At 54.5% G+C, this 13782-nt stretch overlaps 1 protein-coding gene across 1 annotated transcript in view; it reads right to left on the bottom strand.

Moving 5' to 3' along the window:
* The window catches only part of adcy8 (adenylate cyclase 8 (brain)), a 35621-nt gene that overhangs the window by 21355 nt on the left and 484 nt on the right, over window positions 1-13782 (bottom strand). The window contains exon 1 of the mRNA XM_029131261.3: window positions 12349-13782. This exon is cut by the window's right edge and continues 484 nt beyond it. Coding sequence (XP_028987094.1) covers window positions 12349-13305 — 957 coding nt within the window. The 5' untranslated portion in view covers window positions 13306-13782. The remainder of the gene's footprint in view (window positions 1-12348) is intronic.

The following is a 13782-nucleotide window of genomic DNA, read 5'->3' as shown; positions in this document are numbered from 1 at the left end:
TGAACATTGTTATGTTGCGATAACAACATGAAGGTGTATCATTGTCCTTTGGCGAAGCCTTGTGAGCAAATGAAGCAATTAGAGGAGAGGATTTAATCATTGGAGGCTACGGATTATTCCTCTGGGACCGGAGCCTCTGAGCACAGAAATGAACAGGACGACTCGTCTGAGGGCGAACGTGAGCGTCCAAGGTTAATGTTGCTGCTCCATCAGGAGCGAATGTAGAGTCGTCTGAATAAACGCTGGAGTCAAGTACATCAGTGACTCAGGAGAAAGAAAATCAGCTGCCCTCCTTAACTCTGAGAGCGATGACGGAAGGCTTTCATCAGCCGCGACGCATAGAGTGAAGAGCAGCTCCTGACGCGGGGCTGATGAAACGCTCTGCAACGCCTCGCGATGACGGGGTCCACGCGAGCGTCCATGGGAGGAGCCCTCAAACGCCGCATCAGCATCTGGCTGGAGCTGAAGCGGCCGCTGCGTGGGACGACGTCAAGCAGCTGAGCGGCGTGCGTCAACCTCACGCCGGTTGTCATAGAAACACGAGCGACTTCGCCTCACGAATGAAGGAACTCATCAAATCCAACGCACGTCCCACCAAAACCCAGCGAATGATGTTTCACAGCCACGTGGAGGGGGAAGATCCAGCACGGTGATACGGTGTGAGCATCTCCTGCATCAGCTCCCTGCATCACCAGAAGCACATGGGACTTTGACTGCAGCAGAATGAGCAGCAGCGCGGGCGGTGATAAGGTGGTGAATCAATGAGCCCCGCTGAGGTCGGTGGCTTCTAAAAGTCTCATTTGAAAAGTAATTGAAATGATAAAATCCTAATGTGAGTGAGCTGAGATTTATTACTGTTATTATTATTATCATTATTATTATTAGATTGAAGATTTTCGTTGCCCACAGAGCAAAGTGATGATACTTAAATGCATATAGATTCCACAGGCGCCAGTGCAGCAGCAGCTCCTGCAGGAGACGTCGGGTCAAACACGGGTGCAAAACCACAGATGAACGGCTCTGCTCCGAAGCCTTCGCTCACAGCATCAGCAGCGTTTTCCTGCTCTCATTCGGCTGCAGGTTCCCCTGACGGCTCCGCTTCTCCACCGCCGCATCAGTGTCAGTGTCACGAGCTGAGTCACGGGTCAGAGCGTTTCACCGAGGCGAGCACCGGATCAGACAAAACAGATGTTTGGAAACTCCAAAGTATTAAACGCTAAACGTCTGTGTGTTCGACAGCTGGAGGCGCGTGACACGTCCTCAGTCCAGAGACACTGCTCAGACACAAACCGCACCGAGGCCTCAAACGCATCCCTGTGAAAACCTGTGGGAGCCTCAACTTGGATCCAGACAAAGTGGGATTTAAATGCACAAACCAAATATTTAGGCCACATCTTAAACCAAACTGAAGCTGAAATCCTGCAGCGTTTGTGGTTTTAGTGAGTTAATCTGTCGCATTGTTTTACATTTATTCATCCCAGAACCTCTTCAAGTCCCGGGAACAAAGAAGTCATGGGATTCAAACTGAGTGTGTGGGAGTATCTGAGCCATCGCTCTCTCTCCCCCGAGGCTCCTCACTGGGTCTCAGTGAAGAAGCTGCATTACGCTGTTACTGTGAACCTCTCCCCTGACGCCATCGGCATCCCCCCCCCCCCCCCCCCCCACGCCGCTGCTCCGCCCACAGAGACCACAACGAAAAGTCCCTGAGCTGCAGCAGCTGTGGCAGATCTGGCGACGTCCGTGTTGTTTTGGAAAAAGAGGCTCGTCATAAAGGGCATGAGCCCGGAGACGCCGTGCTCTCATTAAGAGGAAATGCCAGTGATGTGGATGTTTTTAACAAGGCCTCATTAAGAGCAGTGGGGCAGGAGGAGGCACAAACAGCACGGGGATGAACAGGCAGGTTATGAAGAGTCAGATGCTTCGTTTAAGGCCAGCAGTGGCATAGGATGAACACCTGGATCCAGATGTTTAAGACCAAACAAGCGCAGGAAATGACAGGAGCATTTAGAAACCTTAAAATAGTGAAGCGGGAGCAGGTTAAATGAAATATTCAGGAGCTAAACTGCAGCGAGGCTCAGAGCCTCTGCTCACGTTTCCAGGTCACAGGGCAAGACGAGCGTGGGAACGTCTCAGCTCATCACATCAGCGGGAACGCGTCACCTTTTCACACGACAGCGAGTCAGCGCCAGCAGGCAGGAAGCCAGATGTGCAGACACCCAGCCAGCATCAATGATACGCCCTGCAGCAGGAGCGATCACGCAGCTCCAGTGGCTCAGCACCGCCAGGCCCAAAGCCGGGTCCAACCCGCTCCCAGGAGGCATGAGATGATGGGCCACAGGACGGGTCCGAACACACGCCGTGAATAATTCAGAATGAGATGCAACTCGCTCAGCGCTCGGATCCTGGAACTCTGTGTGCAAAGTTTCAAGATGCATTTTACTGCAAACATCAATCGTTCACTGCTTCCACTGAATAATTCAGACAATATGAGAATAATACTGAGAACTAGGTCAAAACAGCCAATGAGGATTCTTCCCTCTGGTCCCGACTCGTGCTGGGTTTGGGTTCAGTGTGAGTCAGAGACGTCCGGTCTGTTCCCACCGCAGCTCCATTCGTCCCACTTCACATTTGCTCTGCAGGTTTTCATGGAGGCATTTCCTCAGCTCTGCTGTGACCTGTACATATGGAACGTGTAACCATGACAATAGCCGCCGTCGAGCGGACTGGACTGTCACAGTGTCAGAGCTGACAGCTCCACATAGTTAGCGCTGAGCGCTAGTGAAGGCTGTGATGGGATGGAATCCGGTGTTTACAGTAGGAAGACAAAGGGCGAACGTGAGCGAGTCCACATGCATCTTACACAGGGAAAGCAGGAGGAGGCACCAGCAGAACTACACAGAATGGAGGGTTAGGGTTCTGTGCAGGCGGATGCACAGAAACCCGCCTCCACTTCAGCGACGGCCCGGCAGCAGCTTGACCCCACGCCCACACTCGCACCCCACTGCTTTCAGGCCCAAGGTGTGAGTTGGATGCGCGCGGCTCAGTCCGAACGGGCTGCGATGAAAGCTGAGACGTGGAGCGCGTATGTGGAGCATCACGAGCATCGCACACGATGAGACCCGAGTCTGACATCATCAGCATCGGCATCAGCAGTGCATCTGCTCCTGCGTTCGCTTTGCTCTGATAAAGCGTGGGATTTAAAGGCGCCGCGCTGTTTTCAGCCTCCACACTCCTGGACTCTGACAGATCCGCTCCATCGCCCTCTGGAGCAGCTCGTCCACCGGTGGCCTCTGGCGAGGTGTCTCCTGAGCATGTGATCCTGACATTTCCCCCAAGCTCAGCCTGCAGCTCAGACGCTGCTCTCCTTAATGTGGCTCAGTGGATGTAACATCAGGTTGTTTTTCAGCTGACTGAGACGCGTAAAGTGCAGCGTGTGCTGTACGTCTCCTTCCATTCATTTTCATATGCAGATAGAGCTCACGTAATCCTGCCTCGGCTCCATCTGCACCGGCCGCAGTCACAGCACAAGCTCTTCTCTGAATAATATCTGTATTTAGGATCTTTTTAGCCCAGATGAAAGAATGCCGCAGTTCATTCATGCAACTCATTTCATAATTGCTTGGTCATTGTCTTAATTAAAATTGTATTTGTAAATCGACTCAGCCACTGCTCTAATAATGAGTCATAACGTTTCCCCACCGATACGGAGATAAACAATTACTGGCAGCGTATGATGTAAAGGCTGTTTGTTCCTGAGGGCTCCGCTGCGACATGTCAGGGCACCTGCTCCCTGAGGCCCGGGAGCAGCTTTCACAGCCTGGGGGAGGCTGTTGATACAGTCGCCACTGAAGACTGCTGCTCCCACGACACGAAGCGGCCGACAACAGCAGCCACCGGCCTCCAGAGCTCCAGCTGATCCTCAGAACCAGCACCAGGACGCAGCGTCCGCGCTTCACGTTCCTGTCTGTGTCAGTCAGCGCTGGTCAGTGTCAGCGGGATCATGGGTAGAACTTCATGCAGTACTTCATGCACTTCATGCATTAGTCTTCATCTGAAGACTAATGCTTCAGATGAAGCATTAGTCCGAGCTCGGAGCTCATGAAGCGTTTGGCTGCGACAGCATCAATGTTTATATTGACTCTCACACTGTGTAAAAGCCAATAGATTTCCCTCCTCCAGCATCTGATCGGACGTGACAGATATTTGCTGTGGCGCGAGAGCAGCGCGTCGACCTGAACAACGGCCGGAGCCGGATCCGCCGCCGGCGCCGAGCGGCTGTTTGGCTCCAGACTCACGCTGAGCAGACGCTGGGCTGAGATGCAGACGCGTCTGCGCTGTGATGCGCGTTTGACCGTCACAGTGGAACACTTCCTTTGGTTCGGCCGTTTCTCCAGGTGCTCGACGCGTCCACGCTTTTCGGATGAGAGCGATGCAGCCGTAATCTCATTAAACCTGACCCTCGGACGGCGTGGAGCCGCGCCGGCGCCGCCCGGTGCTATGAATAGATTACCGCTGGGAGGTAATCTGTCTGAAATCATCCTCAGTGTGAGGAATAAGCTGAAAATCACCAACTCCGAGCCTGAAACCTCCCGCAATATGTTCCAACGGGACGAGTGCTGCGAATCAGACCCGCTTTAACAGGGAACGAAGGGGGAGAATTCAATGATCGGGGAAAATGTCAAATAGAGGCTTTAGATTCATTCATCGATTATAAAGAGAAGCGCTTTCCTTCCACATGCATGTGCTCCGACGTGAGCTGGTGAGGAGCACATGCATGTGAGCTTTGGTGATTGTGGTTCCTTCATGCACATAAACACATCCAGACGAGACGCAGTTGAACTGGAGGAAACTGGCGTGAGCTCAGACCACCAGCTTCTCCTTCACCTCCCAGTGAAACAGCTGCTTGTTGCCTGTGTGACCTCAGGAGCAGCAGGTTCAGGGTCAGACGGGTCACAGTCCATCAGCAAGAAGCTGATTTGCTCCAGAGGATCGAAGGCTTTGTCCATAAGCAACAAAAAGAGCTAATAGTAAAACAATAGTGATGGAGGATGAGGAAGAAATGGATCCGACTCAGCTCATAATGAACGCATCACAGGTGGAGACTGAACGAAGCTTCACGGAGGCAGAACAGACCAAACGCGTGTCGTTCATCACTGGATGAATTGAAGCCAATTCCTGCTTCGGACCTGTTTCTGCAGCGGCCGTGAGGAAACCAGGGCTCGCTGTGCTGACGCACGGTGCATCTCTGCTAGAAATCGAGTTTGTCGAATTAGTGGCCTGGAGTTCACATCAGAGCAGTTCCACATCTTCTATTATCAGCAGCCGCACAAAGGGCCGCGTCGAGGCTCGTCCCACGTTCAGCCGACGGGACACAAAGAGAGGCTTTTATTGAGACGAACGTCTGGCTGCTCCAGTGATAATAGAGGAAGAGGAGCGGGGGGGCGTCTGAGTCAGCGCTTGGCAGGAGACGCTGAATGAGCTGCAGTCAGAGTTTAATTAAAGCTGGAAACACAGACTTTGTTGGAATAAAATAGACTAAAGAGAGAGAGACGTTCCGTTGTGACTTCGCTGTAAAATTATTCAAGCTGTGATTTATTAGGTGAAGGTTTAACAGCCTGTAGCAGGAGGACACGTGCCGCTTCTTTTACATCAGAGGCTGTAACTGCCCCAGGCAGAAATAAACGCTGTGACGGAGAGAGTGACCAAGAGCTTCCTGCACCGATGGCAACGAGCCAGGCACTAAATCAGAAGCAGCGATTCATTTTATTCGGAGGTCGGAACGTCTCAGAGCTGGCGTGAAACTGAATGTGTACGTAGAAATTACAGATCATGGGTTTGGAACAGCTGCGCGTTAAAAACAGCTGGACCCGACCAGCACGCTGGGTCTGGATGAGCGACAGGGAAGGACGAGACGGCGTCTGAAGCCAGAGGCTTCTGGAAGGAGGTGGACTGAACCAGGACGGGTGGAACCAGGACGGATGGAACCAGGAGGGATTGGAACCAGGACGGGTGGAACCAGGACGGATGGAACCAGGACGAGTGGAACCAGGACGGGTGGAACCAGGACGGATGGAACCAGGACGGATGGAACCAGGAGGGATTGGAACCAGGACGGGTGGAACCAGGACGGATGGAACCAGGACGAGTGGAACCAGGACGGGTGGAACCAGGACGGATGGAACCAGGAGGGATTGGAACTAGGACGGGTAGAACCAGGACTGATAGAACCAGGATGTATAGAACCAGGACGGATAGAACCAGGACAAGGGGAACCAGGACGGGTGGAACCAGAACGGGTGGAACCAGGGCAGATAGAACCAGGACAGATAGAACCAGGACAGCTGGAAACCAGGACAGCTGGAAACCAGAACGAATAGAACCAAGACAGATAGAACCAGGACGGCTGGAACCAGGACGGGTGGAACCAGGACGGATGGAACCAGGAGGGATTGGAACCAGGACGGGTGGAACCAGGACGGATGGAACCAGGACGGATGGAACCAGGAGGGATTGGAACCAGGACGGGTGGAACCAGGACGAGTGGAACCAGGACGGGTGGAACCAGGACCAATGGAACCAGGACAGATAAAACCAGGACAGGTGGAACCAGGACGGATGGAACTAGGACGGGTAGAACCAGGACTGATAGAAGCAGGATGTATAGAACCAGGACGGATAGAACCAGGACAAGGGGAACCAGGACGGGTGGAACCAGAACGGGTGGAACCAGGGCAGATAGAACCAGGACAGATAGAACCAGAACGGATGGAACCAAGATGGGTGGAACCAGGGCAGATAGAACCAGGACAGATAGAACCAGGACAGCTGGAAACCAGAACGAATAGAACCAAGACAGATAGAACCAGGACGGCTGGAACCAGGACGGGTGGAACCGGGGCGGATAGAACCAGGACGGATAGAACCAGGACGGCTGGAACCAGGACGGATGGAACCAGGAGGGATTGGAACCAGGATGGGTGGAACCAAGATGGGTGGAACCAGGGCAGATAGAACCAGGACAGATAGAACCAGGACGGATAGAACCAGGACGGCTGGAACCAGGACGGATGGAACCAGGACAGATAGAACCAGGACGGCTGGAACCAGGACGGGTGGAACCAGGACGGGTGGAACCAGGGCGGATAGAACCAGGACGGATAGAACCAGGACAGATGGAACCAGGAGGGATTGGAACCAGGACGGGTGGAACCAGGACCAATGGAACCAGGACGAGTGGAACCAGGACGGGTGGAACCAGGACGGATGGAACCAGGAGGGATTGGAACCAGGACGGGTGGAACCAGGACGTATGGAACCAGGACGAGTGGAACCAGGACGGGTGGAACCAGGACGGATGGAACCAGGAGGGATTGGAACCAGGACGGGTGGAACCAGGACGTATGGAACCAGGACGAGTGGAACCAGGACGGGTGGAACCAGGACGGATGGAACTAGGACGAGTGGAACCAGGACGGGTGGAACCAGGACCAATGGAACCAGGACAGATAAAACCAGGACAGGTGGAACCAGGACGGATGAAACTAGGACGGGTAGAACCAGGACTGATAGAAGCAGGATGTATAGAACCAGGACGGATAGAACCAGGACAAGGGGAACCAGGACGGGTGGAACCAGAACGGGTGGAACCAGGGCAGATAGAACCAGGACAGATAGAACCAGAACGGATGGAACCAAGATGGGTGGAACCAGGGCAGATAGAACCAGGACAGATAGAACCAGGACAGCTGGAAACCAGAACGAATAGAACCAAGACAGATAGAACCAGGACGGCTGGAACCAGGACGGGTGGAACCGGGGCGGATAGAACCAGGACGGATAGAACCAGGACGGCTGGAACCAGGACGGATGGAACCAGGAGGGATTGGAACCAGGAGGGATTGGAACCAGGATGGGTGGAACCAAGATGGGTGGAACCAGGGCAGATAGAACCAGGACAGATAGAACCAGGACGGATAGAACCAGGACGGCTGGAACCAGGACGGATGGAACCAGGACGGATACAACCAGGACGGGTGGAACCAGGACGGGTGGAACCAGGGCGGATAGAACCAGGACGGATAGAACCAGGACGGATAGAACCAGGACGGATGGAACCAGGAGGGATTGGAACCAGGACGGGTGGAACCAGGACCAATGGAACCAGGACGGATGGAACCAGGACGGATGGAACCAGGAGGGATTGGAACCAGGACGGGTGGAACCAGGACGGATAGAACCAGAACAGATGGAACCAAGATGACTATAACCAGGAAGGATGGAACCAGGGCGGATAGAACCAGGATGGATGGAACCAGGACAGATGGAACCAGAACAGATGGAACCAAGACAGATAGAACCAGGGCGGATGGAACCAGGACAGATACAACCAAGATGACTAGAACCAGGAAGGCTGAAACCAGGGCGGATAGAACCAAGACGGATGGAACCAGGACAGATGGAACCAGAACAGATGGAACCAGGACGGATAGAACCAGGACAGCTGGAACCAGGACAGATAGAACCAGGACAGCTGGAACCAGGATGGATGGAACTAGGACGGGTAAAACCAGGACGGATAGAACCAGGACAGATGGAACCAAGATGACTATAACCAGGAAGGATGGAACCAGGGCGGATAGAACCAGGACGGATAGAACCAGGACGGATGGAACCAGGACAGATGGAACCAGAACAGATGGAACCAGGACGGATGGAATCAGGATAATGTCATGTGACCAGGCCGCACAGAACGAGCTGGGGTTTGTGTTGAAGCCCCGTTTCTGTCTTTTGCTCTCATTTTCGTAATAATCCGGATCCTATAAATATTTCGTGAACACACATTATTGTTGGTGCTGATAGCTGATGGCCCGTCCTTCATTAAATATTAACAGCCGCTGAGTGCAGTGTCTGGTAACGGCCAGAATTCCTGGGCTGATGCGCGTGAAAGCAGCGCGATGAAGGAGCAGAAGGTGAAACGGAGGTGAAGGCACGGAGCCTCTGAGTCACGCTGGACTCGGCACCTCCCGCCCGTTCCTGCGCCCTCAGCTATGACTCAACATCCAGCTGAGTCGCCTGAAGGAGGAAGGGGGCGGAGCCGGCGTGGAGCGTCCTCTTGGAGCAGGAAGACGGTCGCGGCCATGACATCTGAGAGTTTACAGCTTGTCATTTTTCCGGTCAAGACCATCTCAGCCGATCAGATTAGACCTGATTGAATAACGAGGGCAGAGGGCGAAGCCAAAGCTGCTACTGCTTCTGCCAAAGCCACCGGCTCCACGCGAACAATTAGTGTCTGAATGAAAGCCAGAGTTTAGCTGTCAGACAAATCACACTCATTTGGCCGCTTCTTGCTGCTGCACTTTTACGTAGAGCACTGTGTTTGTATAAAACCCATAAGGTTCATTTGAACCAGGAAGAGGCTCCAGTTTCATAACAAACCTAATCAAGGCTCCGCTGCATAAAGCCAGAGCTGCACAGTAAACGAAGGCAGAGAGGTGACGCAGACGCCTTTGAAAAGACAAGATAAAGGGATTTAATCCTGGTTCAGGCTCCGAAAACAGCAAAGCCTTTTATTCCTCTAACAAAGGAAATATTACTGTTTGCCTGGGCAGCGCAAAAGCAACAGATTGCAAAGCGTGAGTGCAGAGTTTGCTGCAGGGAAGCGGAGGAGCAGCTGGACGTCGCGCTCGGTGGATGTGACTGGCGTTGACGCAGGACGGAGGAGGCTGAACGATGCCCAGCACACGCGCTCCTCCGCTGCCCGAGGAACCCGGGGCCAAATGGTGCCGGACGGCGGACGTCAATGCAGCGGCACCGGGAAACCAGAATTACTCTCATTTGGCCTCTTTTGAGGCCGAAAACAGCGGGTCGATGCGAGTCTGCTGTTTAACGCGTGAGGAGAACGCCGCCCTCTGATTGGTGTGGAGACTTTAAAGGCGCACCGGTCAATATCAAAGCCTCAAATGGAGCAAAGACAAAGGATACGGGGCCAACGGGGCCCCGAGCGGCTCTGAAGGGATCGATGGAGGCTATTCTGAGTCTGACGGAAAGCAAGAGACGGGAGTCGGGAAGAAGAAAGGCGCCGAAGGTGAACAGCGACCAAGACGAAGAGGTGAAACTCAGGAAAACTGGGTTTTCAAGGCTGATGGCGTGTCTCTGGCGTCTTCCAGTCCATCAGACACGAGTTAAAGACTGGAGGGAGACTCTCTGCATACAAACTAGTGGCATGAGAAATCAAATCCATCAAATCCTTTGACGGATGCAGACGAATGTGGGCGTCGCGCTTCAACAGGCACAAACGGCAGCAGATTAGCGCTGCTCGCGTGCATGACGCTAGTTCCACAGCGGGTCCAGTGGTCCCGTCCTCAGGACTGAGCCCTGATCCGGGCTGCTCGCGTGTCACCACAGCCATTAAGACGGAGCAGGCCACGCTTTAAACTAATCCCCAGCACTCAGCGCGGACGCTAACGCCAAAGCCGCCAGTGACGCTATGAGAGAGCGCTAATTTGTGAAGCGCAGATGCTATGGATTCATCACACACGCTCCATCGTTCAGAACCAAGGCGGCCTCGCCCCCGACTCGCAGACCTCTCAAACCCACATCGTCTGGTAACAAAACAGCTGGATCCCAGTTTCCTCCAGCGCTGACGGCTGAGTGAAGTCAGCGTGTGACGCGCGTCCACGCTCTGTGGACAAACTGCAGGAGAATCAACCTGACGGCAACAAATGGAAAAGCTTTTATGGACTCAAAACCGCCATAATCACGGTTGTTCTGAATCAGATAATGAAGGTTTCATCGATCCGCAAAAATCCTACAGTGACCGGACGCCGGACCATCAGTCTGCAAGCGCCGCGAGCACTTTACAGCTCTCGACCTCTGACCCCTCGGAGCGACGCTTCCCCGCGAGCTGCTGCAGACGCCAGCAGACACGGCTGCAACAGCAGCGTCTGAGGAGCCGTGAGCACACGCGTGTCTGAACACGCGTGTCTGAACACGCGTGTTCAGACTCCACCGCGTCAACCAGCACACGGGAAGCGAGACGCGAGTCAACACTCGACTGCGTGAAACGAGCCGAGACGACTCAGACGACGACGCTAGAAGCCTCCGTCTGACGTCAGCTCCACTGAACATCAGACGCTCGTCTTTAGATTATAGGAGCTGAAGGCCAAACATATGCGCTGGTTCCACAGGCCGCAGATAAACAGGATTTATTTAATCACCTACAGCCGGATGAGACTCAGACATTCCTCCAGAGCTCCGCGTGGAACAGTTCCCTGATCTGTTCAGGTCACTGATCCACTGACTTCATGGCCTTAAAAGTATGTAAACTCAAACATTTGACTTGTCCAAAACATCCAACTCCAACAATTGAGATAAATTAAATTTCTTTCCTTTGTTTTAGATTTGAAGTTCCAAATGAAAAGTAAACATCTTTGGCTGATTTTTCTTTACTTTGTGTCCATCAAAGTGATTTTACAATTTTCTCACACATTGTGGTTTCGCAGCAGGTTTCTAACACATGACTGCACACAAAGCGAAGGACAAAACCTGTTATTTCCTCCATACGTGAGGCTGTATTGACTCAGCTGCCCCCCCCCCCACCACCCACCGACCTTGGAACATGAACGTATGCAAATGTTTACTGAGCTCCAGCTGAGCGGCTTAAGATGAAAAAGGCCTCGTGCCATGTGATGTGTGACCACGGTTCAGCTGCAGAAAAGCTAAACACACAGATATAGATGGAAACGTTTCAGGCGATTCTTCTAAAAGGTGCCTCAGTTACAACCTGAGGGTCTCATGACACATGAATGTCAACAGCCTTGAATTAAAAAAGGCCACAGTCGCTGACATTTGCTGCTGAGGAGGAGGACAGTGAAACTTCCATTCTCTTCTATTTAGGTGCTCCCTGAATGGCAGAGAGGTGGGTTCGTGTAAATCACAGGACAAACTCATCCAGGCCTCGGGTTGGTGCTCGTCGCCGGTAGAGGGCGCTGGTTCTGCTCAGAGGTCCGGGACCCGCTGGACAGCTCCCGGTGCTGAAACCTCAGCACTGAGTCACAGGACAATGCCTCCACTGCTATTTCAAAGCACGGGGAATAATTCAACACCTGATAAATGTCTCTGACAGAGCAACAGGGCATTTAACACCTGTTCCCTACGCAATCACTGACTGGAGATAACGTTACGCACAAACGATGCACATGTGCAAATATACGGAGAAATATAAAGCAGCACCACAGCAGCTTTTTGTTTCACCTGAGGCTTTTGTCAAAAATCACAGAAGATGACAGGCGAGTAAGAACGAAAGCAAAGCATGACACGAGAATGAGGCGCCGCCGCACCGCCGCCTACCTGGTTGGTGGAGAGCTCTGCATTGTGGGCGATGAGCAGGTGCACCAGGACGTGCAGCCCCGACGTGAAGAGCCCCGCCAGGATGGCCCAGGTGAGCGGCAGCGGCAGCATGCTGTAGGTGGCGAACAGCGTGAAGAGCACGTAGCCCACGCCGTCGCCCAGCAGCCCGTAGCCCAGCCCCGCCGCCAGGATCTGCGTGGCCATCGCCACCCAGGTGACCACGCCGCTGTACTGCAGGTAGCTGTGCGACGTGGTGTCCTTCCGCACCACCACTAAGGCACAAATGACCACTTCGATGCCCGTGAAGAAGCCCAGCAGCGTCCCCTTGATCGGGTCCATCGGGGTGGAGGCCAGCGTGAGGTGCAGCACCAGCAGCGTGAGCTTGGTCACCACGTCCAGGATGTTCATCACCACCACCGACTTGCGCCTCTGGCCCAGGAAGTAGCGCTGGTACAGGCGCTCCAGGTCGCGGGACTTGAAGGCGTTGCGCAGCGTGGGGAAGATGACGCCGCGGTACGTGTAGCCCCAGTTCAGGAAGAAGTCGGAGTTGCTGGGCGCGCAGTCGATCTGCAGGAAGCCCAGGTCGCTGCTCGCGCGCTCCGGGAACACTTTGGTGCCGCCGTTGTTGTGCCGGTCTCCCACCGACGCGCGCCCCGCCGACTGCTTGCGCGCGCCCTGGCTCGGCTCGTAGGGCTCGTCCGGCCCGACGCCCTTCACGCCGCCGCCGCCGCCGCTCTGCTCGTGGATGAACCTCTGCTCGGTGATGTGGCGCACCGCGTTCTGCCACAGCAGCCGCTTGGGTCTGGCGCTGCCGCCGCTGCCGCCGCTGCCGCCGCTGCCGCCGCTGCCGCCGCTGCCGCCGCCGCTGCTGTTGCTGTTGTTGCTGCTGCTCGGGGTCTTGTTGATGGTGTACAGCTCGTCGCTGGCGCTGGAGCAGCGGACCTCGGACAGCTCCATCGCCGCGGCTCGTCGGAGCTGTCGCCCTTTAATGCTCGTGTGTTCCTGTCGCTTCGATGTGATTCCAAGTTGTGAGTCAATTCAGCGATTGTGGGGAGACGACGACCTCGTGCGCATCAAACCGGGGACGCGTGCTTCTCTCTCGGGTTGCGGCGAGCACGGCTCGGCGGAAAGCGCTATTGGAGGTCATTGTCACGCGAACGAACGCACCGAGGATATTCCCCATGAATCCGGCTCCATTGGAAGGGATCACCGGGATCAACCGCGAGCCGCCGTCATCACCATCGCCGCAGTCGATGCAGCACGCGCTGAGGGCTAAAAACCACTAGGCAGCTGGTCCACGAGCCGCCGCAGCCACGGTCCACACCATCAGGGTGTCGCAGCGTCACCGAGAGCCGAGACCCCTGGGCGTTCGGAGCGCGAGCGGTGTCAGCGAGAGGTTCGGTCCGCTTAACCCCACGACTACTCGCGCGTCGT

Source organism: Betta splendens, chromosome 17 (assembly GCF_900634795.4).
Source record: "Betta splendens chromosome 17, fBetSpl5.4, whole genome shotgun sequence".
NCBI classification, from domain to species: domain Eukaryota; kingdom Metazoa; phylum Chordata; class Actinopteri; order Anabantiformes; family Osphronemidae; genus Betta; species Betta splendens.
This window is presented reverse-complemented; position numbering and strand designations above follow the sequence as displayed.